Source organism: Podarcis cretensis (genome assembly GCF_951804945.1).
Source record: "Podarcis cretensis genome assembly, chromosome: 5".
NCBI lineage: Eukaryota > Metazoa > Chordata > Lepidosauria > Squamata > Lacertidae > Podarcis > Podarcis cretensis.
This window is the reverse complement of record NC_137174.1, coordinates 102,798,136-102,825,398: the sequence shown is the minus strand read 5'-3', so window position 1 is coordinate 102,825,398 and position 27,263 is coordinate 102,798,136. Positions and strand designations below refer to the sequence as shown.

The 27,263-nt window shown below is 51.4% G+C and overlaps 1 protein-coding gene and 1 long non-coding RNA gene across 3 annotated transcripts; one reads left to right on the top strand and one right to left on the bottom strand.

Moving 5' to 3' along the window:
* Positions 1-481: 481 nt before the first annotated feature.
* On the top strand, positions 482-3,446 carry LOC307217200. The gene is made up of 2 exons (XR_013839421.1): positions 482-1,540; positions 1,893-3,446. It is a non-coding gene; the product is annotated as an uncharacterized lncRNA (long non-coding RNA).
* Positions 2,762-25,893, bottom strand: MELTF (melanotransferrin). Of its 2 annotated transcripts, XM_079977841.1 has the most exons (16): positions 24,523-25,890; positions 21,231-21,385; positions 19,340-19,439; positions 18,010-18,192; positions 17,156-17,312; positions 16,279-16,346; positions 15,668-15,858; positions 15,231-15,411; positions 14,208-14,359; positions 12,290-12,386; positions 11,268-11,462; positions 10,428-10,572; positions 9,949-10,016; positions 9,677-9,864; positions 4,080-4,275; positions 2,762-2,895 (listed from the first exon to the last, which is right to left on the bottom strand). In XM_079977841.1, exons 1-16 carry the CDS (start codon positions 24,569-24,571, stop codon positions 2,825-2,827), a joined length of 2,196 nt encoding a protein of 731 aa, XP_079833967.1. In that variant the 5' UTR covers positions 24,572-25,890; the 3' UTR covers positions 2,762-2,824. The 2 variants fall into 2 exon arrangements, with proteins under 2 accessions (XP_079833967.1, XP_079833966.1); XM_079977840.1 differs by lacking the exon at positions 2,762-2,895 and having other exon boundaries at positions 3,587-4,275; positions 24,523-25,893.
* Positions 25,894-27,263: the final 1,370 nt, after the last annotated feature.

The window sequence follows — 27,263 nt, the reverse complement described above, 5'->3', positions numbered from 1 at the left end:
GCAGCCACGAAATTAAAAGACGCCTGCTTCTTGGGAGAAGGGCAATGACAGGCCTAGACAGCATCTTGAGAAGTAGAGACATCACCTTGCCAACAAAGGTCCGTATAGTTAAAGCTATGGTTTTCCCAGTAGTGATGTATGGAAGTGAGAGCTGGACCATAAAGAAGGCTGATCGCCGAAGAATTGATGCTTTTGAATTATGGTGCTGGAGGAGACTCTTGAGAGTCCCATGGACTGCAAGAAGATCAAACCTCTCCATTCTGAAGGAAATCAGCCCTGAGTGCTCACTGGAAGGACAGATTGTGAAGCTGAGGCTCCAGTACTTTGGCCACCTCATGAGAAGAGAAGACTCCCTGGAGAAGACCCTGATGTTGGGAAAGATGGAGGGCACAAGGAGAAGGGGGCGACAGAGGACGAGGTGGTTGGATAGTGTTTTCGAGGTTACCAGCATGAGTCTGACCAAGCTGCAGGGGGCAGTGGAGGACAGGAGTGCCTGGCGTTCTCTGGTCCATGGGGTCACGAAGAGTCGGACACGACTAAACGACTAAACAACAACAGCCAGTCCCAGGAAGAGGGCGGTTCTCCCAGCGCGCCAGGGCCAGGGAAGGGTTCGAGGCCTCCTCCTCCTCCGAACAAGCTCCAGGCAAGCGGGGATTTCTCTTCTGCCCATCGCTCTTGGCCCAGAATTCACCAGCTCAGAGAAAAAGGCCGCTGCAGAATGCCACCTGCTCCGGTGGTGCTTCAATACTTACACTGTGTTGGGCAGATTACACAATTTGCAAAGCAACGAAGACCACCCTCTGCCAAGATGGAAAAGTTCCCGCAGAGCAGCTCAGGGAATTGCAAGAATGCTGGGGGAAAGCCAGCCATTCCTCAACTGTAAGGTGCTGAGATACTGACCTGCACTGGTCTCCTCTCTCAGTAACCCCTAGCCCTACACTCCCACACACACTTGATGTGACATCAGATGATGCCATCCATTTCCTTTGCACTGAATGATGTGTCCAGTGGGGAGGCCAAGCCTTCCATTTCCACCCCTCAAAACATGCTGGAGCCCAGGTGCAATGGAGGCCTGTGCTGATCAGTAGAGAGAAGAAACTGTGATACAGGTGCCTATTCCCATCACACGGAGATGTTGGGTTGTGCAATTAGAGTCTGTGGCAGAAGGACAACCCTCTTTGATCCAGATTATCTGCCCCTGCCCCAGACTGGAGATTATGCTTTATTTCAACCTTTTCAGAGCTGGCTTTTGACAACTAGGGATTGTTGTCATTTCCAGTGGACAACTGCCCAATCAAGGCAGGTCTGGTGAAGCTGAGATGGCTTCATCCAAAGCATTGGGGAGGGTTCTCTGCATGCTTAGTGTTGGCTGGTATATTCTTTCTCAGACTGTTCATCTGCACCCAGGTGAGTTTTTCCAGCCCCAGAAACCATGGCAGGTATGGCTGACATCTCATGTTATTGTTGTGGCAAAATCCTGGAAACTGCAGTTACTTAACTTTGTCTCCCTTCCCAATAGCTACTGCAGGCATTTACAGTGGTACCTCACAAGACGAATGCCTCGAAAGACGAAAAACTCGCAAAACGAAAGAGTTTTTCGTTTTTTGAGTTGCTTCGCAAGACGGATTTCCCTATGGGCTTGCTTCGCAAGATGGAAACATCTTGCAAGTTTGTTTCCTTTGTCTTGCAAGTTTCCTTTTTCTTAAAACCGTGCATTCACTTCGAGGAGCAACTTATAGCACGTGGTGTGGTAGCCTTTTTTGAGGTTTTTGAAGACTTTGGTGATTTTTGAAGCTTTTCCAAAGTCCGTGCTTCGCAAGACGAAAAAATCGCAGGACAAAAAAACTTGCGGAACGAATTAATTTCGTCTTGCGAGGCACCACTGTACTAAGAGGTTTTGCCCTTTTGTTGCTTATGGGAGGGGTCTTTGGCGGTGGAGTTCTAGGTGCTGCAACATATAGCCAAGATAGGCAGGGCTGGAAAATGCCTTCCTTGCCATCACCTCTGTCTCCTGTTTATTCTGTTTATAGCCTGCTTTTTTATTCATAGCGGGACTCTCAAGGGAGTTAATAAATACAGTAATTGTGTTAGTCTAGTTAGTATAAAAAGATGGACACAGTGACGCTCTTCAAGCAATCAGCAGGCAGACATGCAGCTCCTTGCCTCCTCCTAGCATCACTTCGAGCCCAGGGCCATAACTGCAGGCAGACAAGGGGAGGGGAGCCATTTCTCGATCTCTGGATGCAGAGCCAAGTCTCCCAAAAGGGGCTGCAGTCAGACATCACAAGGAAGCCTGGCTAGTCTTGGAGGGGAGGAGACAAGTCCCCCCCCCCAAGCTCACCTATTCCAAGCTTGTGAGGAGCAAACTGGAAGCTTTTGCTCCTTTTACTTAAGCACAGTTAAGGATGTGGCTATTTTAAAATTTGCTTTGTTGAAACAAGTCTGCTTCATAAGCCATCACTTGGAGTTAACTTGTTTCAAACAAATCTCGGTTATGAATAACCAGTTTGTCAGTTCTGAACGACATGATAATTAACCAAAATGGTAAACAAAGGCTTCTGAGCCCCCCCCCCCTCAGGACTGTGCCAGAGAAGCAGAAAGGAAGGCTAGTGCAGGAGCCCTGGAGAGGCCAGGCTTGTTCCCACCACAATGGAAATGCTTTAGCAACCATCGTTTGTGGTCTGAGGAAAACGGACGGCCCAGCATGCTCCACTTCTTCCAGATGGATCAGGCCAGCTGATTTGATTGGCTTGTTGACTTTGTGGTGGTGGTCCATGTTGCAGCTGCCTTTTGCCTCATGGCATGTTGGCATTCAGCCAATGGATCACGGACAGCAGAATCCAGCAAGACCAAGACTTGTCATCAGCAGCAGGAGGAAGACATTCACTGACAAAGCTGGAATGTAACATATGGACATAAGGATATTAGAAGGGCCTGCAGGACCAACAACCTGCTCTCACATTGGCCAACTGGAAGCTGGTAGGAAGCCCAGAAGCAGGACCTGCATGGAACAGCACTAGTCGCATTTGGGATTCCCGACAGCTGAGATTCAGAGGCAAACTGCTTCCCACAGTGGAGGTAGAGCAGAGCCATCAGGGCAAGGAGCCACTGACCCTCCAGGAATTTGTTGAATCCTCTTTTAAAGCCATCCAGGTTGGTGGCCATCACTGCCTCCAGTGGGAGGGAGTTCAAGAGTTTAACTAAGCTGTGTGAAGAAGGATTTTCTTTTCTTTGTCCTGAATCTTCCAACACTCAGTTTCATTGGATGTCCACAAGTTTCAGTGTTGGGAGAGAGGGGAAAAAGCTTTCCTCTATCTACCTTCCCCATGCCATGCATAAGCTTATAAACTTCCAAGTCAGTTGATAAAGTAAGTTATGGTTTATGGTAAAATTTGTAAAGTTTTTTTTCTTTGTGAAAAATTAATTTAAAATATTTTAAAAGCAAACCAACTTCTATGCTACACGGAAGGCGTGAGGATCACTGTGTTCCACAGAACCTTTGAGGCCCAGATATATGCAGGGACAAGGATGCCTATCCTCCCCTCCCTCCTTCCCCAGATTGGTGAGGGGGGAGCAGTCTCTTTCCTCTCAGCTCAGTGCTAGGACTGGGATATGGATTGCTCCCTCTCCCCTCACAGCCCAGGATCAGGGATCCCTCCCCTCCAGGGACCCTCAGGAGTAGCCAGACACATTCATTAACAAAAAATCACATAGGCTTTTAAAAGGACATTGTTTCAATGGTGCCTTTGCACCCCAGGCTCCTTTGGGAGAAAGGGTGGGATACAAGTTGAATGAAAGTAGTGATACTATACTTAGAAATGGCAGAAATGGACAAATCAACTGAACTGATTCAATGGAGAGCAGGGAGGCTGTGACATATTCATGGTGTTGAGAGAGACAGGCCTGTTTTGTCAATTATTGGAATGACAGAAATGCAACTGCCATATTATAAACTAGTGTGCTGATGTGGGGGGGGACCCACACAAAGACACTGGGCATGCTGGATATACTCCATGGGTCACTTCTCTCTGCTGCAGGGACAGGCGATGGGGGGAGTCCATGGGGCTTCTCAGACTCACCTGCACCAGAGCACTGGGAAGCCCTCAGGCCCTGCAGGGCCTCCACAAATGGCTCCCCCAGCCAGGAGATGGCCGTCCTCCTCGCCCCAACTGGCACAATGGCAACGGTTGAGTCCCTGAAGATCAAATCTTTCCCTTTGAAGGCTGTAGAGTTGAACATTTGGAATCCATTTTCATTGTGGTCGCCAAAGAAGTCCTGAAAGCCAAGCAGAGGTCCCTGGTTACACCCAGGAGCACCTCTCCTTTTGGAGCGGGGGGGGGGGGGGCTGAGGAGCTGCTGCCTGCCAGAGTTTGCAGAGAGCAGGCAGGGGGGTTCTCAGCACCTTGTGATTCCCAGCACCAGAGCGGGGAGAAGCAAGAAGTTCGCTACACTGGGTTGCCTTGTTTGGCTCACTATTAACTTAATTCCAAAAGGTGAATATGCTTAGAAATTATGCTTCACAACTAGATGGACTAGAAGAAATTGGGGGAGCTCCGACCTTAAGCAAACACTGGCTGATTGCTCTGTCACTGCCATTGTAGCGCTAGGCTTATACCATTTTAAAATGATACTGTTCTAAAAAATATTATGCTGCATTGCTTTAAGTTGTTTTGTTTTCCTCTAACTTCAAAATACCATTATCTTCTGAGAAGATAACATGCTTTCAGTGAAGCTTTGCACACCAATAAATTGCTTTCTATTATCATCTTGAGTGTGGTTTTTATCACTGGCGGTTTAGGGAACTTTTTAATGTTTGATTTTTTTTCTGTTTTTAATCTGTTTGGAGCCACCGGGTTGACTTCCGGGTTAGCGCCTCCGGCAATGGCGGAGCTCCTCCGTTCGGGAGGAACTTGCTCCGTGAAAAACAGGGTCTGACCGCCACGGCGAAGGCGGAGACCCTCAGAAATCACAGGTGGATAAGCCTGTGAACTTGGGATTCGGCTGGCACCTTTTGCGCCCCCCCCTACTCGCGGGAAGACCCGGTATAGGGAATCCGGAGCGACGTGGGGTGAGCGGTGCGGTGCTTTGAATCGACCGCTTCTTTCACGGAGTGAAGCCGCATTGCTGCTGTCGGAGAGCGCTGACTTTTTTCCTGTGGGCAATTGGATTTTAAACAACAACCTGTGAGTAGAACGGAAAATTGGACTTTTAAAATAATTTAATTTGGTACCGAATGGGAGAAGGTTCAAACAGGAAGTCCACCTTCCCTTTCTGTAAACAGACTGAGGCAAAGTAGTCGTTAACTAAGGTCTTGGAAAGTCTCATGTAAAGGATTAAAACTCCACTGATTGAAACTACTTAACCCCCTTGGAAGGAGGAGAAGAGGGGGGGAATTTTGACCAAGTGATTCTGCAGGAGAAAGTGAAAAATTAAAAACTGAATCATCGCGTCTCTGAACCTGGGAACGGTTTGCAAAAAGTCCTCTGACGGTGAACAGGATAAACTTGACAGCTGGCCATAAAAAAAAGACATTGTTTCCATCGTCCGCTTCTGCGCTTAAAAAAAAGAAAAGGTAACTGAAAACTGTTACTATTTTACTTTTGGAATTGTGCTGGAAAGGATTGATACAAATGGAGACTGTCTTCCTCTAGAGGGAGTTTTGGGACATTGTTACAAAAGTGCAGCTGGAGAATTTGGCTTTAAGATAAAGAGTGTGGGAAACCAGGTTTTGACCTTGAACATCTCAAGAATGTTGGCTAAGTGTCTGTATTGAATAAGACAATTTATCTGTTGGGAAAGCTGCATAATTATTATTATTATTATTATTATTATTATTATTATTATTATTTATTTATTATTTATTATTTATATCCCGCCCATCTGGCTGGGCCTTCCCAGCCACTCTGGGCGGCTTCCATAAAAACCAAAAATACAGTAAAATCACATGTTAAAAACTTCCCTGAACAGGGCTGCCTTAAGATGTCTTCTGAATGTCAGGTAGTTGTTTATTGCTTTGACATCTGCTGGAAGGGCGTTCCACAGGGTGGGCGCCACTACCGAGAAGGCCCTCTGCCTGGTTCCCTGTAGCTTTGCTTCTCGCAATGAGGGAACCGCCAGAAGGCCCTCGGCGCTGGACCTCAGCGTCCGGGCAGAATGATGGGGGTGGAGACGCTCCTTCAGGTATACTGGACCGAGGCCGTTTAGGGCTTTAAAGGTCAGCACCAACACTTTGAATTGTGCTCGGAAACATACTGGGAGCCAATGTAGGTCTTTCAAGACCGGTGTTATATGGTCTCGGCGGCCGCTCCCAGTCACCAGTCTAGCTGCCGCATTCTGGATTAGTTGTAGTTTCCGAGTCACCTTCAAAGGTAGCCCCACGTAGAGTGCATTGCAGTAGTCCAAGCGGGAGATAACCAGAGCATGCACCACTCTGGCGAGACAGTCCGCAGGCAGATAGGGTCTCAGCCTACGTACCAGATGGAGCTGGTAAACAGCTGCCCTGGACACAGATTTGACCTGTGCCTCCATGGACAGCTGTGAGTTCATATAAACAGATATATGTCATGGCTACTAATATTGATATCTTGGTAACAAAAGTGGGTATCAGCACAGAAGTTGATCTGGCACAGGAATCTATTCTAACTGAACAAATGGATGAATCGGAGAAGGAGAAAGTTGTTGTTGTTGAATATAAAGCAATACAAGGGGGAGCCTCAACCTTACAGATGCAAATGGAGGATTAGAAGTTGAGGCCCTATATGACTGTAACTAGAAAAAGCCAGATTATGAAGATGGGCGCCTGGCCTGGAAATGGAAAGTTGGAGAGATTCCCTTATTCAGGAATCAATTGACTTTGGGGATATGGATTTGGGCCAGGAGAAGATTGGAGCCTTTGGGGCCTTTGGATTTGGAGGAATTGCGAAACAAGATTTGGAATGCTTTATGGGCCCTAGCTTTAACCATGGAGAACTGGCCGACTTATTAAGAAGGAATAAAAGTATTGTTGGGTTGGAGCATCCCCAAGATCTGCTTGTTAGTATCAAAGATCATCAAGAAGAACGGCAGAAGGGACGTGAAGAAGAGTTAAGAGCCTCGGATATAAGATCTCCAGGTTGATGGACTGTTGGGGGTTGATGGAAGTGACGGCAGGGGCCGAGACCAGGGAGAGGAGACGGTGGAAGAAGACTGGGAATTTAAAGTGTATATAAGGAGACTTAAAAAACTTAATGAGGGATGGAAAAATCGTGGAATGAAATTTTATGACCCTAGGGGAAATGTTTTTAAGAGATCAAGCTCAAATATATTAATTTTAATGAGAAATAAGATCAAATAAAGAAAAAATGGTTTGTTAATTGGTGAAAGAAGAGAATGTAAAACTACAGTATATTAAGATAAATTATTAGGTGGTGAAAGAAGAGAGTGTAAAATTACAGTATGTTAAGATAAATTATTGGGATAAAAACAAAGATGGAAAGTATTTGCTGAAATATCTAATTGAACTAGAATACAAAAAAGGGAGGTGTGAGGAGGTCAAGGAAATAAGCAAATGGAAAATAAGTTATGGGAAGGTTTGATTTTTTTTCCCTTTTCTTTTTTCTTTTTTCTCTTAATTGCTTGTATTTTTCTGGGTTTGTTTGTTTGTTTGTTTTGTTTTTTGCTTGTTTGTATTCATGGTCTTGTTTTTTCTTGTTTAATCTAGTGTTTTCTTTTGTAATTTTTAAAACTGGAATAAATATTATTTAATAAAAAAAAGAAAATTTGTGCGCCAACCAGGAACTGCTCAGGTAAGCAACTAACACTTTTAGTGGGTTACAGGTAGGTAGCCGTGTTGGTCTGCCATAGTGAAAAAAATAAAATTTCCTTCCAGTAGCACCTTAGAGTCCAACTGTTATTGGTATGGCTTTCGTGTGCATGCATACGAAAGCCATACCAATAACAAACTAGTTGGTCTCTAAGGTGCTACTGGAAGGAATTTTTATTTTGTTTCGACTTTTAGTGGGATTCCTTTTTGTGATCTTATCAAGTGTTGTGTTCATTCCTTTTTGTTGTCTGCATTTTAAACTCTTTTGAAATTAATTTCATGTAAAAAAAACCCAGAGAGGTTCAGATCATATTCTTGGGATCATATTTTTGAATGAGACAATTTATACTTTTCAAACATTCCATAAGTGCTGGAAATATAAATGGATAGTTTTGCTAGCGTTTTGCTTTGTAGCATCACAGATGAACCTAATCTGTACTCCTGAATCACAGATTATTCCTCACTCGCCTAGAGGCTCCTGGGCCACCTCCAGACCAAGAATCCTTCCCACTCACAGCCTGCAGTGCTGCTATAAATATTTACCCAAGGAGGGGGCTGAGTCTGCTGGGCTGCCAGGGATGGGTGATGCTGCAGTGCTCTGATTCCTTGGATTTTTCCATGAAAGTTTAAACATAACCAGCAACTCCGCTCTACACCTTTCTGTAACAAACTCTGCATTGTTCATTCCCCGCCCCCATCGTTCATCTGCCCCTTCTCCTCCATTACTGAAACTTTTTCCTGATTTTATTTTATTTTCATTTCATGCTGACGGCACCTAGATGCCCATTTACTATTTCCACACTTGAAACTTATAAAAAAAATCTTAGCAAAACCCAAGCCTGGCTACTGAGAAATGCTGCTGCTTGGCTGTTCCACAATCCTGCTGTGACCATGTTGATCCTATTCTAATTTCTTGTTCACTTGCATCCAGAAGTTAAGCACAGCCTGGGATGGCCTACCTAGCAGGGATGATGATGTAGTCTTGGATTTCCTGCACTGCCAGGTGGTTGGACTAGATAACCCTTGAGGTCCCTTCCAACTCTATGGTGCCAAGTGGGGTGGGAGGGGTGGAGAGTTTCTATGAGGGTACATTGTTGGAAACGGTTGAGAAAGTGCATCAAAACCAAGACCACAAATCTCAGGAGCAGGAAGTGTGGATGGTAGAAGGGGGCTTCATTTACACCCTGCCTTTTTGTTTGATCCAGACCCACAAGGGGAGTGAGCAGAAACAGAGCAGCTCAACACAGCGACAACAGTAAGGGCTTTAACACTCTGTGTTGGAGCATTTATCTTGCCTCAGAACTTTCCCCACGAAAACCCACTCTTTAGTGCTCAGTCAGAGCAAATGTCAGTTGGGATTTCCTTTGGATTGCCATTTGCTCCAATTGAGCTTTAAAGAGTGCGGTTGGAGGGGGGAGGCTGTACAGCAAAAAGGGTGTGTGTGTTTGGACACAGAGCATTAAATTGTGGGCCATGCCTGCAAAGAGCGGAGGAAAGGGAAGTGTGGATAAGCCCCAAGTTCAAATAAACCAGCAGCAGAATAAACTACCTAAACCATGTGAAAACCAAGCAGGGATCCAAGAACATGCAGGGACCTCCGCTGTCTGAGCTTGCATCCCCACCAGGGGTCAGAGTGCCAAGGGGTGTCAGGGCCCCTCCTGAGAGCACCAGCCTGACCTCTGAGGGCAGAATCACCAGAGCACATGCGGACAGAAGGAGTGCCCGGCAGTGCTGGATCAGGCCAAGGGGGCCCACCTCCCACTGGCCACCCTGGTGCCCAACAGGAAGCAGTGAGAGAAAAGAGCACCCTCAGGAGGATGAAGATGGCGATGGCGCCCTCTTGTGTTGTCTCTCTTCTAAGCCATAAACCGGTACCTGTGCAATGTTCAGAAGTCCAAAAACAGCCAAAGCATTTGTGTCTGGGTGGACCATGATGGCGTGGGCGGGTACCTGTCCCCAATTACAGTAGGCAAACTGGCTAACTTCTGCACGGGCACCATTTGGGCACAAGAGCTGGAAATCCCCCGAGCGCAGCTGGGAGGCCCAGGAGCCCATGTTGTTCCCTGGAAGGACAAAAGTGCTCAGAGAGTGGTTTCAAGGAGAGGGAGGGAGGGAGGGATCATAAAAGACAGGAGTGGGCAACATACCATCTGTGTTTTCAAAGACTGTGGAGTGCTTGACAAAGGCCACATCGCCTTTACCCTCAGCTAAACACCTGGAAAGAACACCAAGAGTTTGACGGCAAGTGGGAAGCAGGTGGCAGAAGGACCTCCAGCAGCAGCAAAGCAAGGCATGGGGACCCCCCCCCCCCCGGTGGAATGGCCAGCGGCAGCCAGGAGCTTTGGCTGATGTGAACAACTTCCATGGTTGGTTTTGTGGTTGTGGGCTGAGAGGAACCAAGTACATCCCCCCTTTTTATGTTCTGAAAACACCCTTCCCTGCTGCAGTCAGTGCCATCTGATTTGGACAACACATGTCTCAGGGAATGCCCCATGCTCATACCCCAAGAGTCTCTCCCCAGAGCCTTCCAGGTGGCAAGCAAGAGTAAAGACCCCCTCCTCTCTCCTGCCAGGCACTTGAGGCTCAGGCCAGCTGGCACACACACACCCCTGCCAGTCCCCGTTACCTGAAAGCTCCAGCGTGGCCATAGTAACGTTCTTGGCTGCTGGCATTGCACTTGTATTTGCCACTGAGGTCCCCAATGCAGAGCTCACACAGGCTGTCTCCCGGGGCCCCAGGAACACAGCTGCCAGAGAAGAAGGTGCTCACCGCTGGAACGAGAGGAGGAGGGCGAAGCCGGGCATGAGCCCATGAAGGGGTGGTTCAGCAAGGCCAGGAGGAGCCCCCAAAACAGCTGGGCACGAGGGACTTGGAAGGGGCCCGGCCCCGCCTGGATGCATGAGGCTTCATCAGGTCCCAGATGAACCAGGATGAGGGTAGAGCTTTGGGCCAAACTCTGACTCACCAGAGAGGCTGGTGGGCCACAGCTCAAGGGCAGAGTCCCTGCTAGGCATGCAGAAGGTCCCAGGCAGCGCCAGAGAAGACTCCCTGCCTGAGACCAGGAGTGGACTAGATGACCCCAGGGCTCCCTTCCAACTCTACAATTCTGCGATGCTGTGAGACTCCAGAGGGCAGGTTCTGTTCAGCACAGGCAAGACTGAGGGGGTGGAGATCACTGGCCGTCTTCAGTATCAGGCGGCTTCCTCTGTTGGGCCAGAGGGTGCCTCAGCACCTGCCTTACCTGGCCTGGTGGGGGTGATCCCATGACCCCCTGGGGGGGGCAGCCACATGCAGGAGCTGGAAGAAAGGCAGGGGGAGAAGGGGGGTCAAGGGCCCCTCCACCCATTGCTCCCCCTTCTCTCTCTCTCTCTCTCTCCAGCAGAGGTCTGTGTATGCCCTCCATGTCTCCTTTGGCCCCAAAGGGTCAACCCAGAGTCCCAAACAGCAGCCCCTTCCTGCCCCCTACCTTTGGGGATGTTGCAGTCCTGAGGACGGATGAACCCCTTCTTCAGCAAGAGGCCAATGGGCATCTTCCACCCAGCCATTGTCCCATAACCTGCGTGGCAAGACTTCCTTCCTTGCAGCTCGTAGATGGTGAAGGCGTCATCAGCCACCCGCCTCACAAGGGCCACTGCGTAGTAGGTGCTGGTGGTGTCCTCATCTGGGGGGGGGGGGCAGGAAGCACAAAAGAAACCATGAACCCCCTCTGCCCCCTCCTTTAGCTGTTTAAAAGGGGATCTCTAAAAAAAGAGCAGCATTTTGGACAAGAGCTTGAAATGAAGGGGTCAGGAAAGACAAGGGGCACCATAGAGGCACAGGGATCATTTCTGTTTACACAGTGGAGGGTCGCGCCCCCCCCCCCCCCGAGACACACATGCTTCCCTCCTTGGGTCCTCCTTGTTCAGTGACTGTTGTCTTAGAGGAAAGAGGAAGAGCTGGGCAAAGACTGGCAGCCAAGGCACAGTACGAGACTGGCAAGGCAAGCCCCTGCCCCAGTCGGGGTTACAGGTGGGCAACGTGTGCCCCCCCCCCCAGCTCTTGAAGGACTCCTTTCTTGTCCTCCCTGGCCAAACCTTCTGGGGCCAGCGTGACCCAGGAACCTGACAGGTTGCCCACAACTGTCCTCAGGGGAGCCCAGCCCCAGCACGAAGGCCGGAAGGAAGCCCTCGGCTTGTGAGCCCCACGGGGCAAGAGAGCAAGGGGGAAAGGAGTGCGGTGGGTCTCCTGTCTCCTTGAAGATCAGCACCTGAGCGCAGTCTGAGCCAGAAATCTGAGGCCTCCAGGCTCTTTGCGTCTTTGCTGCCAATCACCAATTGCCCCACGGACCTTTGCGCTTGGGGGGCCAGGAAAGGTCCTTAGAGAATCCCTTGGTTCAGCTCTGTGGTGCCCAGCTGGGCGGTGTCCACGTTTGTGGGCACTGAGTCGCCAGCCGGCCGGCCACAAAGCAGCTTGCACACAAAAGGCCTTCAGTCCTGCCAGCCTCCTCACCTGCGTAATGCTCGCCAGCAGCTGGCACCAGGCCATATGTCTCCCCAGCCGTGTAAATATCCTCTCCGGCCAGAGACACAACGTCAATGTCTCTGTTCTGAAAGGAAATCAAAACATCCTTTTAAGACCCGGCTGAGTCACGGGGGGGGGGGGGGAGCAGAGGTGCCTGCCTGCCCCAATGCCTGTCCCCAAATGGCCCCCTTCTGCACTGTCCTGTCTTGCTCACAGGTCACAGAAGGAAATGGATGCAGAGGCGCAGGCTGAGACCCAATGGGGATGGCCAGCAGGAGGTGGCAAGGAGAAGCCAGTGCAGCCAGCCCTCCTGTTCCCCACCAGATACGTGACACCCATCCTGCCCTCTAACCCATCTGGGCATGGCTGCCTGATACCTTTGCTTCAGCTTAGTCCATGCCCAGATGCTCACATCCCTCTGCTTCACTCCATCTCCACTGCCCTTGGGCTAAGGAGGGCTCCCTGAGCGCAAGCCATGAATTCCAGAGTCCCAGTCTGAAATCACATGGCACATGCTGGGAAGAGCTTGAAGAGGGTAAAGAGCCATTCAACGGTGGACAGTGGACTTCCTCAGAAAGTGGTGTTTTGAGCAGAGGTTGGATGGCCATCAGCTGTGGATGCTTTGAGCTGAGATTCCTGCACTGAAGCGGCGGGGGGGGGGACTAGAGGTCCCTCAGGGGTCCCTACAATTCTAGGATTCTCAGTGCCCAAAGGACCACCTCGGTGCCCATGCAACTCTGCCAGGCTGTGAAGGCAAGACTAGCCAAAGGCTCTTCTCTGGACGCCAATGACCCCCCCCCCAGACCTCCACCCTGGGATTCATTGATGGTGATGCTCTGGGCTCCACCTGCTGTTTTGACCCAACGTCTTTTATTGGTTCTGACAGGTGCAGGTTTTGTGATTTTTTTTTAACGTTGTTATTTGGCTGCTTGTCATTATTTTGAATGAATAAGGCAAAGGGCCAGCATGGCTTCCTTTAGTAGCTCTGGTGCTCCTGGTGAGGTGAGAGGCATTTGCACCTGGAGGGATGTGCTTGGGAGGCTGTGCGTCCAAATGGCGCCAAACCCCCAATGGAAGAGGAGTGGGGAGAAGAAGAAAGGCCCCCACTGCCCCAACGGGCGCCCGGTGCTTCAGGGCCGCTGCACTGATTCTGCTGTGTCCAGGCACCGATTTGGATGTGGAGAACAGGAAGGAGCAGCTGCCAGGAGCTGGCTCCCCCTGCCTGCCCCCCATGGCCAGAACAAACCCTTGGGCTCCCATGGCCAGTTGCCCCGGTCCTGGGGGGGGGGAGTTAAGCCCCATCCATCCCCAAGGGCAGGAAGAGGGGGCCGTTGCAGCTCCCCTGCCCAGCCAGGGCCACAGGGAGGGAAGATTAGAAGGATCCTGGCAGAGGATCCTGGGCAGCTGCCTCCCGTTCCCAGCACTGTCTGCCCTGAGACATGGCTCTCCTGGGATTTGAGGCAAGGCCCTCCCACAGCCCCACCTGGAGTTGCCCTCCGGGATGGAAGCTGCATGCAGAGCCCTGAGCTGCTCCCCTTCCCCTTCTGACCATTTCCCAGCCCCCTGCACCCCCACTTCTCCCTCCTGCCTTTTCTCTCCTTGGGGCAGTGCCTCTCTCTTTTATTCCATCTGTCTGTCTCTCCACCCTGCTTTCAGTTGCCCTGAGCTGCTTTGGGAGACAATATTTGCCTGGAAAGCAGAATGAAAATAGAAAAAAGAGATACAATAGAAGACTACCACCCCATGCCAGGTATTCTCATGCAGCCTAGTCAAACAGCCTGCTGCCTGCCTGGCAAGGACCCTGGGATGAGACCCCTCCCCATCTCCCTGATGGCCACCTGAGGTCTGCCCATGAGAGGGCAGCAGCAGCAGCCCCCAGGCTAACCCACCACGCTGGGCACCACACCTGGATGCGCTCCATGCACTGCTCGGGACTCTCTGCCGAAACACACTGCAGCTCCGGCTTCAGCTGCTTGTCCTTGAAGGCCGTGGCCATCTGGCTGCATTTCCAGGTCTCCTCTGTAGACAAGACGCACCAGCGCAGGAAGGGAGGCAGCCCTGTAGCCCCAGAAAAAAGCGCGGCTGAGAACATGGCAGGCCCACAGCAGGCCCAGCTCCCAGGCAAGCAAGCGATGGGTCAGCAAATCCCACGCTGAGGGAGGCATGACTGAGATCCTGGGGGTCCTTGTGCAAAGACACTGAGAAGAAACTCGGTGCCTGCCATGAGGGGGAAAAGAACACCAAGCTGCAAGTGCACTCTTCTCAGAAAGGCTGCCATCAGGCAGGTGAGATGTTGTGGGACTCTAACACTCATCAGAAACACCTGGAGGGCCACAGGTTAAGGAGAGCAGAATGTGGGGGGTCAGAGCATCTGGAAACAGATCAAGGCCCTGGAGCACAGGGACCTTGGGCGGGAAAGGTTCAGGAGAGCACCCCCAAAACGGTCAGAGGGGTGCCGCCGCTCCCTTACGAGGGAAGATTGCAGTGCTGGGGACTTCTCTTTAAACTAAAAAGTCCCAGAGGCAAGGAAGAGGCAGCATGATAGAAGTTTATAAAATTCTGCCTGGCATTGAGCAAGTGGAGAGAGAGAAAGTTTCCTCCCTCTCTTCTAACTCTACAACTGGTGGACCCCGCCTGAAGCTGAACATTGGAAGGCTCCGGACAGATAAGAGGAAGCCCTTCTTCACGCAGCACAGAATTCCCCTGTGGAACTCCCTCCCACAGGAGGCAGCTCTCACCACGAAGCCTCCTTGACCACAGACACCCAGGCTAGTTTGCCTGCCCCGCACTATTGCTGACCCTCTGCCCAGCCCTCGTGGCTCTTTCTCTCCCACCCAACTCCCAGGGCCTCCCCTCCCCCCAGGGGCTGTTTCTGAGATAAAGGAGCCACTACTCTTCCCTAGAGAGACAACCCCCAGATGCCCCATACTTGTAGGGTCACAGTCCAGTCCCCGCACGACATGCATGTACTCCTCCCCCAGCCAGGCCTGGTAGGACTGGCCCACAATAGGAACCAGCTCCATGGTGGAGTCTTTGAAGAGAAGATTCTTTCCATCGTAGGCTGAAGAGTCAAACATCTGGAAATCAGCACCTTCGGTGTTAAACCTTTGCTGCAACAATGACAGAAAAGGAAGTTCCGGTTAGGAAACTTTGCTCTTCTTAACACCACAATCCCCCCAAGTCTGCAATTGAGGGAGAAGGGCCCAGAGAAGCTCAGCACCCCACCCTCCTTTCCATCTCTGCAGAGCAGGTGACATTGGGGAGATGCAGCAGGCCGTGGGGGTGGGGTGGGCACCCCTCATCTCCAGTCAGGCCAGCAGCTGGAGCAGAGGCCGGGGAGGGAGCTGGGGAGCCAGAGGGACCCACCTGCCCCTGGTTGAGCAGCTGGAAGATGAGGCTGGCATTCGCGTCATCCCTGGCCACCACGGCGTGCGCAGGGACACGGGCCAAGTGGCAAGACCTCCACTCCGTCACGGCCGCTCTGCTGCCATCCCGGCAAAGGAGCTGGAGGTCCGTGGCCTGAAGCCCCGGCGGGATCCACGAGGGGGGAGCTTGGCCTGGAAGGCAGAGCAGAGCACAGGCAGTGACCCACACAGGCCGGGGACAGCTCCCCTCCCTGCAAACCAGGACTCCCATGGGCACCACTGAAAGGGAGACCACAGGGAACTGTGCCAAGCTGAGCAGTTTTGTCACTGTTCTTGCTTCATGCCTCTGCGTTCCATTTATTTCAAAAACTGCCCCAGGAGAACCATTAGCAGACAGGCCCTTGTGCCTTCCCCAGGTGAGGTTTCCCTTCTCACCTAGAGAAGCAGAGGGAATAACTCTCTCCTGACCCATAAATCCAATGTTGTTGCATGAAGAATTCAACTCCTGGAAAAGGAGTTAGTGCCCCCTCTTCGGTCCCTCTCCCAGCACCTGCACATGCCTAAATCTTCACCCAAGAGGCCACCGGCTCCCCCTGGCAGAAACTGACTCACCCTCGGTGGCTTCGGCGACTGTGCTGTGCTTCACAAAGGCCACCTCCCCTGCTCCGTCCACCAGGCACCTGAGGGGAAACCGAGGCACAGTCAAGGCCCCACAATGGCTGCAGAAGCACAGCGTGGTGAGAAGCTTTTGGCCGCTGCTCCCAGAGAAGGCTCCCACTACCAAGAAGGCCCTCTGCCTGGTTCCCTGTAACTTGGCTTCTCGCAATGAGGGAACCGCCAGAAGGCCCTCGGCGCTGGACCTCAGTGTCCGGGCAGAAGGATGGGGGTGGAGACGCTCCTCAGGGTTCAAATTTCCTCTTTCAACCTACAGTGGTACCTCGGGTTACATACACTTCAGGTTACAGACTCCGCTAACCTAGAAATAGTGCTTCAGGTTAAGAACTTTGCTTCAGGATGAGAACAGAAATTGTGCTCTGGAGGCGCAGCAGCAGGAGGAGGCCCTATAAGCTAAAGTGGTGCTTCAGGTTAAGAACAGTTTCAGGTTAAGTACGGACCTCCAGAATGAATTAAGCACTTAACCCGAGGTATCACTGTATTGCGCTATAAACTTTGGTCTACAGCTATTTGCTCCGGTTGGTGGCTGGAATCCTTCCTTTATCCCGCAGGGACCTGGGAGCTCTGCCCGACCAGCTGGGGGACTGAGCAGCCTCACACCTAGATTTTTCCGTAACAACCTGAATGATTGCCACTTTAGCGCAGGGTGTTGTAGGGTTTGCTGCCTGCTTCAATTGTAGTGTTGCTGCCTGAAGAAGCAGCATTGATATATTCTGTTACTTTCATGTCATATAATACGCCAAGCTTTCTTTATATCTCAGCATTCATAGATTTCCAGGGGAACGGGCCCCACTCTCTTGTCCCCCAAAGGTACCTGAAGGCGCCCATATAGTCGTAATATTCCTCGTTGGGGCTCAGCTCACATTTCCCCCGGCCGGCCCCATCTCCTCTGCAGAGCTCACAGAGGTTAGCTGGGTAGCCGTTTCCACTGGCTCCAGGGACGCAGCTGGCACTGAAATAGTTGCCCACGGCTGGAAGAGAAGGAGGAGTGAGGGGCTGGACCCACAAGCCAGGCCAGAGCAGCCCCCGCTGCCACCCCTGGCCCTAGGGGAGAAAGCAGCTGGAGAAGCAGCCTTGCTGGACACTGGTCAAGGCTGGAAGGAGATCTGAACACAAGGAGGGACAGCCCTCCCTCTGGCCAAGAGAGCCCCCCTGGCCCAGCTCAAGGGACACACCTTTGCAGCTCACAGCCAGCCAAGGAGCCACAAAGCCCCACATGCACACACAACCCCCGTTTCCCTCTGTGCTGAGCACAAACCAATGCTGGGGAGTGAGAGTCTTCTTCTGTGTGTGCAACTGAGTACATCAGGACCCAGCATGTTCAGGGCTCTGCAGGTGATGCTGTGCGCCTTCCCCGACCCCAACACACACACACACACACAACTGTGGGGTGGGAAGAGAACCCTCTCTCTCTGGGACTTTTGCAAAGCAAAGCAAGGCTCTGGACTTGGCAATTGCAGAGAACATGGTCAAATTCTGCACACAAAAACCTCCTTTGGCAGGACATGGGGGTGTTTCTATGCCAGCTGCAACCCAACCACAATCCCAGTCCAGAATATTACATAAATGTATGGACATCTGTGCAACTGATCAGAGGAGCAGTTTGACTCTCTGCAACTCAGAAGCTGGTGGCACGTCCTCAACCAGCCCTTTGCAGGCAGGCCTCACCTGCAGCTACCTCGCAGCCCATCACTGGCATCCGGCCGCTGTCACGAAGAAAGCCAATGGGGACGTTCCAACCGGCTGTCCTGTTGATGCCCGTGTGGCACGACTTGGTCCTCAGCAAGCTGTCAATAGTCAAGCTGGAGTTTGCTCTCACAACAGCCACTGCGTAGTAGGACGTGCCAACATCTGCACAGGGATAGTGGGAAGGGGGCCTGTCAGTCTGAGAAGACCTTGCGCCTCCAGGGCCTCAGCAGGATGGCACCGTGGATGCCACTGGATGCCACTGGAGCCCTGTCCAGTCAGCATGGGTTTTCATGCACACAGTCACTTGGCTGTTCTGCACATTTGAACCGTGCTCAGTGCTTGACTTGGCCTGCTGGAATCAATTGCTGCTGCAACTGGGAAGAGCCGTTGCCCAGGTGGGCAGTGAGTGAACTGGATTTGGCTCAGAGAGATTCTGCCTCCCAGTGCTGGCCTTGCTGGACTGAACTGGCCAAGTCACTTTCTCCACTGAGTTCCTCCACACAAAATGAAAACACCAGTGCTTCTCTTTGTGGGATGTAAACACAGGAGCAGTCAATGACAACATTCCTAGAGTGTACATGTTAGAACATGGGGAGGGATGTCTGTCCAGCAAGCAGGTAAACTTCCTGGGGACGGACTTCCTCCGCATGTGACCAGAGGTGGGTGTGGCCTCACCTGTGCAGGTAATGATAAAAGCACAGGGCAGGCAGCCACTCTCTCTCTTCTCTCTGCCATCTTCCTTCGATGAGGAACATCTACGGATGCCCTCTTGGCTCTCAGCCAAGAGAGGACAGTACTATCTTCCTATAAGATAGTTTCTAAATGTATGTAACCTTTTTAAGCCTGCCTACCTTCTGGGATCATATTGTGAACAGAACGGGAGTAAACTCTTTTATACTTTTATGAAGACTGTGTCGAGTCTTGTATTTTAAGAGGGAACAAAAGGGGAAATTGCCAGAGTAATTATTATAGAGGTTCTAGCGAACCTGTGCACACGTTACCGTTGCGAACTTAAAGGGGAATGTCTATAAACTCTGCTGATATTTTGGGAACTTGTTAGCACAAGTTGGATAAGGATATAATTAGTCAATATATCCTCTCCTGCACCCCAGAACATTCCCACACTCTTTCCACGTGGGTGTTGTGAGGCTGGATGCAAGGAAGATGGCTGTGCATACAGATTATGTGGCACTGATCTTCCCCCAGCACCCATGTGTTATCAGCAGAAAAGGCATTTGTGGCACACAAGTGGAGCAGCTGCTGGGTCCTGCCTGAACAGAGGGACAGATGCTGGCAACAACTCACTTACCTTGGCCATAGGCTTCTCCCACCACTGGCTTCAGGTTGTATTCCTTCCCAGCCTGATAAATGGTGCCGCCATCCACGGCTGCCACATCCGCCACACTTGCCTGTCAAGGAAACAGGTGGGCATTTTAGGTACCTGCTTGGCAGCCCCTTAGGAGGGAAGGGAGTTGCAGGCTCATGCCAAGAGACCCCTCTGCCCAGCCCAGCCTCCCTCCTTCAAGATTTTGGTAAGTGGGTCGCCATTTCCACCAGGCTTCCTCAAAGCCCCCAGCCCCCAAGTTTCCCTGGGGTCTCACTGAAGCCTCTGAAGGTAGTGTGAAGGTAGAGAGAGTGTTAAAAATAAGCTGAGGCCACACAGTGGTCATGAAACAAGAAAAGAGTTGACTAAAGTGGAAAAAATAGGGATTTTTAAGAAAAAGAGGTGCAGCGTGTTTCCCTTTGGAGACAAATAGCAAAAGAGAACCAATGAAAATGCCCCCCCCCCCACTTTCCCGGGGCTAAACATTCCCTCAACTCAGCAGGCTCTCTGGGGAATCCTGCTCTCGAGTAGCAACACTTGGTTTGCCAGTCCTGCAGCTCACTAAGGTTTTCCTTCTCTCTCATGCGGAGTTCCACCTTGAACTGCCCAACTGCCAGGATGACGACATCTGGATGCAACCCCCACCCCCGTAATAATGCTGTCAGTCACAGGCTCAGCCCAGTGGGATACAGAAAGCCATAGAGCCTCTCAAACAGGAGACTGACCCTTCCCACATCCACAATGGGGTTTCACGGCCTTGACCTATAATCCCCAAGGAACCACCAAGGAAGGTACATCACAGGCAGCAAGATATGTCTGCCCATATCTCACCCATCTGCACAACAGCCCTGGGTAGCAAAGTTCAGTTCCTGGCCAGAAGGAGCTGCCTTCCTCCTGGTGGCTGAGCCCAGATCCTGCCCACCTCATAGCCATTTAACAACAGGGTGAATAACCACAGGAAAAGTTGCAGCACAGCCAAGCCACCAGCCTAGCCTGGCCTTGCCGATGTGCCTGAGGGAGGGAAGGAGGTGACCAAGGGGGAGCAGAAGAAACAAGGATTCAAAACATGAGACTGGAGGAAGAAACAGAGGCAAAGGCATCACCCTGTGCTCTGCACACCTGCCTGCCTGGCAATTAAGGGAAGCAGCAGGGAGGAAGAAGCCCGCCGCTTACCACTTTCTCCTTCACAACGGCTGGGCAAGCCGATCTCCCAACCTCCCTGTCTCTCTGACAGCATCAGCAAAGTGCAGCCCAGCTGGCATCAGGTTGTCGGAAGGGGAAGCAGGGCCAGCCGCTGAGTGCTCAGGACACAAGCCCAGCAACACCTCTTGCTGTGGTCCCCAGCAATTCCTAACACATCCATAGGATGGTACTGCCTGAGACGCTGGTGGCACTATGGTCTAAACCACTGAGCCTCTTGGGCTTGCCGATCGGAAGGTCGGCAGTTCGAATCCCCGCAATGGGGTGAGCTCCCATTGCTCTGTCCCACCTCCTGCCAACCTAGCAGTTCGAAAGCACGCCAGTGCAAGTAGATAAATAGGTACTGCTGTGGTGGGAAGGTAAATGGCATTTCTGTGTGCTCTGGTTTCCATCATGGTGTCCCGTTGTGCCAGAAGTGGTATAGTTCGGCTGGCCACCTGACCTGGAAAGCTGTCTGTGGACAAACACCAGCTCCCTTGGCCTGAAAGTAAGATGAGTGCCACAACACCGGTCACCTTTGACTGGACTTAACCGTCCAGGGGTCCTTTACCTTTTTACTGCCTGAGAAAGAAGACTCTACACCTGAGGAGACAGGCAGGGCCAGTACTTCCATCCAGTCATAGCCAGAAATGTTGCCTCCCCTCCCCAAACCCAGACCCAAGCAAGTTAGACTTACATTGATCATCGATATGCAGTCGCTGGCTGAGACACCTCTCACACAAGTCAGCAGGGGTCGAATGTTGGCCCTGAAGAAGGCTTTGCTCATGTCGCTGCACTTGGCAAGCTCTTTGTCAGAGACTGTGCACCAATTCAGCTGGTCCAAGGCAAAGACTGAAAAGCACACACATGCCAAGTGAGACAGGGAGGAACTGCTGGGGATGAGCATCTGATCAGGGCCTGTTTGTGTCCCTGGGGAGGGTCCCAAAGTCCTGTAGGACCTGAGCGAAAGGGCAGTGCTCCAATAAATAATAATAATAATAATAATAATAATAATAATTATTATTATTATTATTATTATTATTATTATTATTATTATTATTATTTACTCCGCCCGTCTTGCTGGGTTTCCCCAGCCACTCTGGGCTGCTTCCAACAGAATACTAAAACAGTTAAACGTTAAAAACTTCCCTAAACAGGGCTTCCCTCCCCTTGCTGTCTTCAGCAGCTGACATCCCATGGCACAAGGCCTCCCACAGGGAAGAGAGAACACAGCCATCGGGGTCAGAAGCCACGGACAGCCTTCTCCTCCAGGAATGCGCTTCTCTGTCTCGAAGGGTGTCATTTCCACTTGTCCATCTAGCCACGAGGGGCTGTGCTGGGCCTCCCCAGAAGGGAACTTTTATCCCAGACACAGGGACCCCATGAGACAGGAGCCAAGCAGGGCCTATTGTTCAGCTTGGCCCGTGTCACCTGGGGGCAGAGGGGTGGAGCAGGACCCTCAGGGGCTGTATCCTCTGGAGGGCTTTGCTGCTGCCGCCCAGGGGCACAGACCCACTCCCACCCTTTGCTTCTGAAATGGCTTCCTCAGTCAATTTCATGTGGTGAATATGGGTGGCAATTTACCACCCAAGGTCACTTGTTAAGCCTCCAACTTTCCTCCTGATGTGGCAAATCCCAGGTGCCATCATGTGAGGTCGTATTCAGTTGTCCAGCAAGAGAAAATGACCAGCAACATTTCTTTATGTTCTCTTGATTATGGTAAAAATGATGATAGGAACTCGGCCAAAGTGGTGTTTGCAGGTCGCTCTGTTTCTGTATCTTTCTGTCTCAACTTTGCAGAGAAGACAAAAGCTGAGGCCACCAGGTCCTTGCACAAATGGACCAAAGCTGAGCAAAGCCAAATCATTTAGTTTCTACATACATAATATCTCCTGGCTTTTTCCCTGGCAAGATTCAAAGTGGCTCATTTCTCCCAACTCAGCATTGTGTGGAGAACTACGGCTCAGACTGCTGCCATATTTCCACAAACAACATTCCCATCAGCAGTATTAAAACTGGGGCCCCAGAGTTGCTGGAGAAGAGCTGGGTGGCCTGGGGCCTTTCTGCCATGGATGGGCAAAGCGGGGACAGACCTTCTTGCCTTTTCCCCTCCTGAAATATCAGTTTTTGCTGCTGCCTTCAGCAGGATGGCTGAACGCATGGCACCTCCTGGTCTCTGTCTATGGCCCAACAGCTTCAAGTGCTTCTGAAACTCAAAGCATGTAGCAGAATCTTGTAATTCCCCAAACCTACAATTTGCTCTTGTACCCTCCCTAAGCTTGTTTTCCAGGCATCCTGGACGCCAACTGCCTCTGTCCAAAGTGCATGGCAGCTGCCCAAAGCGATCAGTAGGATCAGCACTAAACGCCCTGCCTTGCCCTGCAGGCGCCCTGCCCCATATTAGCCTGATCCTAGAAACATTTCTGAAGTCTTCAGGGGTCCATGCTGCGCCCATTGTACGCCACTGTCCTGGGATTTGCTAGAGGGACAGCGGAGCTGGACCTGCGTGGCTGGTTGGAGGCCAAGTGGCTGACCTGGCAGAACTGAGCAGCTGCCCCAATCACTCTTCTTGGCCAGAGGGCCTCTCTTCCCTGGACACCTAGGGAAGGGCTCCTTTTGTCCAGCAGCATACAGAAAACAAAATACAGTGGTGCCCCGCAAGACGAACGCCTCGCAAGACGGAAAACCCGCTAGACGAAAGGGTTTTCCGTTTTGGAGGTGCTTCGCAAAACGAATTTCCCTATGGGCTTGCTTCGCAAGACGAAAATGTCTTGCAAGTTCCTACGGGTTTTTTTCCCTCCCCCCCCCTTTTCTTAAGCCGCTAAGCCGCTTATCAGCTGATCCGCTGATAAGCCGCTTAACAGCTGATCGCTAAAAGCCGCTAAACCACTAATAGGGCTAATCCGCTCAGCTGTCAATGGGCTTGCTTCGCAAGACGAAAAAACCGCTATATGAAGAGCCTCACGGAACGGATTAATTTCGTCTTGCGAGGCACCACTGTGTCTCAGATCTGGGACTCCTCTTTGGAACGGTTTGCGTGAACCGTCCGTGTGGGCTCTGCCAGAATCCACATCCCCTTTGGACGCCTTCTCTCTTCTTCACTCCTTTTTCACTCTTTCCTTTGATTACATGTCTGATCTCCTTAATGGTATTATGAATTCAGCTGCTGCTATTTTGTTTCTTAGCTCTTAGTGTTTGGGTTCATTATATGTATTGTTACAAAAATTATTTAAAGATCAACCAACTGTGCATAAAGCAACAAGAGCAGGTTCCTGTCAACGGCTTTGCAGCTGTAGGACTGGCTGGAACTGCAAAGGGCCTGGGGTGGTTTCTGGCTATCTCTGCCCACCCCCCCGGCCTGCCAAGAAAACGGGTAATGTGGGACAACCATTTTCTCATTTCCTGAGAGAGCTGGTTTTAAACGGACAAGCTCCTGGAAGCCAAAGTCTACCCCAAAGCAGGAAGAACAGCAGCCACTGCCCTAGCGGGTCCTTTGCTCTTTGGACAGGCCCCGCTCCGAGACTCCCACGGCTGAGCCAGAAGGGGAAAGTAAGGCTCTTGACCCTGACAGGGTGCTCTGCCAAGGAAGAGTGGGATCGGGCCCTTGCTCACAACAGAGTGCAGGAGTTGGTATTCCTATTGGTATCCCTGCCAAATGAACACTTGGGTCATCCTGTTTGGATCTGTGCTTCAGCCAGAAGGGCCTGTTCCCTCGCTGGGGTCTGATCCTGCTGGGCCAGAATCTCTGGGGCTGCTCCCTCCCAACTGCCCTGTCGTGGCTAGGAATTGGGCCATGCTTAAGCTAGAGAAAGGCTGTAAAAACCCCAGGAGTGGCAACTAGCCCTAAAAAGCCACGGGGTGCCTAAACCCACCATGAAAGGGGGGGGGTCTTCTGGCCCAGGCCCTACCCCCCACCTCCAGAATTCCCAAGAAGAAACTTCCTTCTCCATGGAATCTGACCCTCATCAGAGAAGAGAGTTTCAGCCTACCAGCTTGAAAGCAGAGCAGAAGGGCAGAAGGACGGGCGACGCTCTTCATGGTGGAGGAAGGGAGCTCTCTGGAAGCTGCTGCTCAGCCTTCTCTCTTGGATTCCTCCTCTGGAAAAGGAGGCAGGCGATGCCACCCTGCATGTCCCCACCTCCAGGCAGGGGGAGGGGGGAAGACTTTGGATCTGGCAAGGTGAATGACTGCCTTCAAGGAACGCCCCCCCCCCCCAACCTGGCAGTCAGGGGACAAGAGAGCTTGCCACTGCTTCACTACCACCTAGTGGCTTAGCCGATTAACAGCCCGTGCAAAGGCATATCCTGGAAGCTGCAGCAGCCTAATGGATTAGCCAGGGCAGGAGGGGCACCTGGGATCCCTGGGCAGCCTCCTCTTCTGCAGCAGATGCAGACAGAGAAGCAGCAGGCAGGAGAGGCAGCAGCTACCAACCACCAGATGAGCACCGGGGGTCCCAGATGGAAAGCCAGCCTCTGCTTGGAGGAAATTAAGGCAGGTACAGCAGGCGGGAAAGTGCGCAGAACAAGAGAAGAGGAAGGAAGTTCAACAGATGGTAGCAGGGATCTCCTCTACCACAAGATCCCAGATAGGTGGGGGATCCCCCCCACCCCACCTCTGCTGCTTAAAAGCCTCCAGTGAAGAAGTCCATCACCTTCTGAGACAGAGTCTGCCTCACAGCTGGCACCAGCAGGAAGGTTTTTGTGATGCCAGTTCTGTTCCTTGTGGTGTGAACCTGATGGCCCATATCCTGGCCTCTGGGCAAAAGGAAACAAGCCCTTTGGGGGGCTTTCCTGGTGCTCTTAACCATCTGCCCCCCCCCCAATTCATCATAGGACATTCTTCAGAGGACACTTCTTGCCACGCCTTCCAGACTGTTGATACTCTTCTTAAACTTCTGTGTTCAGAATTAGACAATCTAGGTGAGGTCTAATCAAAATGAACAAATGGCACCGTATGCCTTCTTACAGTCAGGAGACTACACATCCATTAATGCAACCTGGAACTGCATCAGACTTTTTTGCTGCTGCATTGCATTGCTGGCTCTACTCCTGGGTTGCTCATGCTGGGTTTGTGAATCTCACTCTTCCCACCTAAAAAGTAGAACTTTGACTTTCATCCTTGCTTTTAGTATTTTACTCTGAATTTGAACTGCTTTTAATTTTGGGTGGTTGGCAACCTTGGGGGTTATTCTGAAAACTGGAATGTGTATGGGATATTCTTAAAAGGTAAATACAATAGCAGCAGTCAGGGTGGCAGGGACAGGATGTGTCCTGGCGAGCGACACATTCTTCAACAGGTTTCGGGTGGGGATGAGACAAGGGGGTTGAGCCAAAAGAGTGTGTGTGTGTTACAGAAGGGGGTCAGATGGAGCTCCTGGGGGGAGCACCAGGCATGAAGGCAACAGGCAGAGGGAGGGGGGTCAGAGGGCACACACTGGCTATGCTGGGATACAGGGGCAGGGAGATAAAAGAGTAAGTAGCTCAAAAGTCCTCTGGGCAAGATGTAACTTCTGGACTTTCAGAATCCTGCCTGAGGGAGCAGTTGCTGAAGGCCAGCAGGGACCCTAGTCTACACTCTGGCACTGGGACCAAGTCGCATGGGCCTTTGTTTTTGGGGAAACTGCTGTGGGGAAAAGTTGTATGGGCCACTGTGCCCTGTGCAAGGGAGCAAAACAGAAGCAGGAGAGGACTGTTGTCCTCATGTGCTGCTTTTGGGCTTCCAGAAAGTGCGATGGTGGCCTGGAGGGGCCCCTTTGGGCAGATCAGGCTACAGAGATCTTCTCTTCACACAAATTTGCAAGTGCAATCTTGAGGCTGAAAGGGATGGTGTCTCCAAATCACCCAAGGGGAAAAGAGCGACTGAAAGGTTCACTTACTCCTTCTCTTTCAAAACCAAGCAGGTGCTGTGCCCAATCTCCAGTTAAAGGCATGGCTTTTGACATCACAGAAGCAATTTGCCCGATGGGTTTGGAGGTCCAATTGGGACATTCTGCAGATGCGATGGGTGAGGAAACAGGAGGGGAGCTTCTTCCTCTTGACTGCACTGCTCTGATGAAGTCCTGCTCTGACAGGAACTACCGCGACTTAAAATGAATTTCAATAGGGACAAATGTCAGGTTCTGCACTTAGGCAGGAAGAACCAGATGCACAAATATAAGATGGCGGGCCCCTGGCTTACTTGCAGTACATGCGAAAAGGATCTAGGGGTCTTGGTGGACCCCAAGCTGCACATGAGTTAACAATCTGATGCAGCAGCAAAAAAGTGATGCTATTCTAGGCTGCATCCACAGAAGTCTAGTGTCCCGGCCAAGGGAACTCATAGTCCCGTTCTCTATTCTGCCTTGGTCAGACCACACCTGGAAGACTGTGTCCACTTCTGGGCACCACAATTTAAGAAGGGTATTGACAAGCTGAAAATGTGCAGAGGAGGGAGACGATGATGATCAAGGGTCTAGAAGCCAAGCCTTATGAAGAGTGGTTGAAGGAGCTGGGTATGTTTAGCCTGGAAAAAAGGAGACTGAGAGGAGATATGATAGCCATCTTCAAATATCTCAAGAACTGTCACTTGGAAGAGGGAACTAGCTTGCTTCCTCCTGCTCTGGAGTGGAGGACTCAAACCAACGGCTTCAAGTTACAAGAAAGGAGATTCTTTCTTTCAGTCTCCCTCGGAAGGTGGTGGACTCTCCTTCCTTGGAGGTTTTTAAGCAGAGGTTGGATGGCCAAATGTCAGG

Bases quoted from the DNA above. Each gene is read 5' to 3' on its own strand.
- MELTF (XM_079977840.1), bottom strand. From the start codon at position 24,571: ATGAAGAGCGTCGCCCGTCCTTCTGCCCTTCTGCTCTGCTTTCAAGCT. The intron at 11,463-12,289 runs GTGAGGAGGCTG...CCCCCCCCCCAG, and splicing joins TGCTGGCGAGCATTACGCAG to ATGAGGACACCACCAGCACC. The intron at 10,017-10,427 runs GTAACGGGGACT...TGTTCTTTCCAG, and splicing joins GGCCACGCTGGAGCTTTCAG to GTGTTTAGCTGAGGGTAAAG.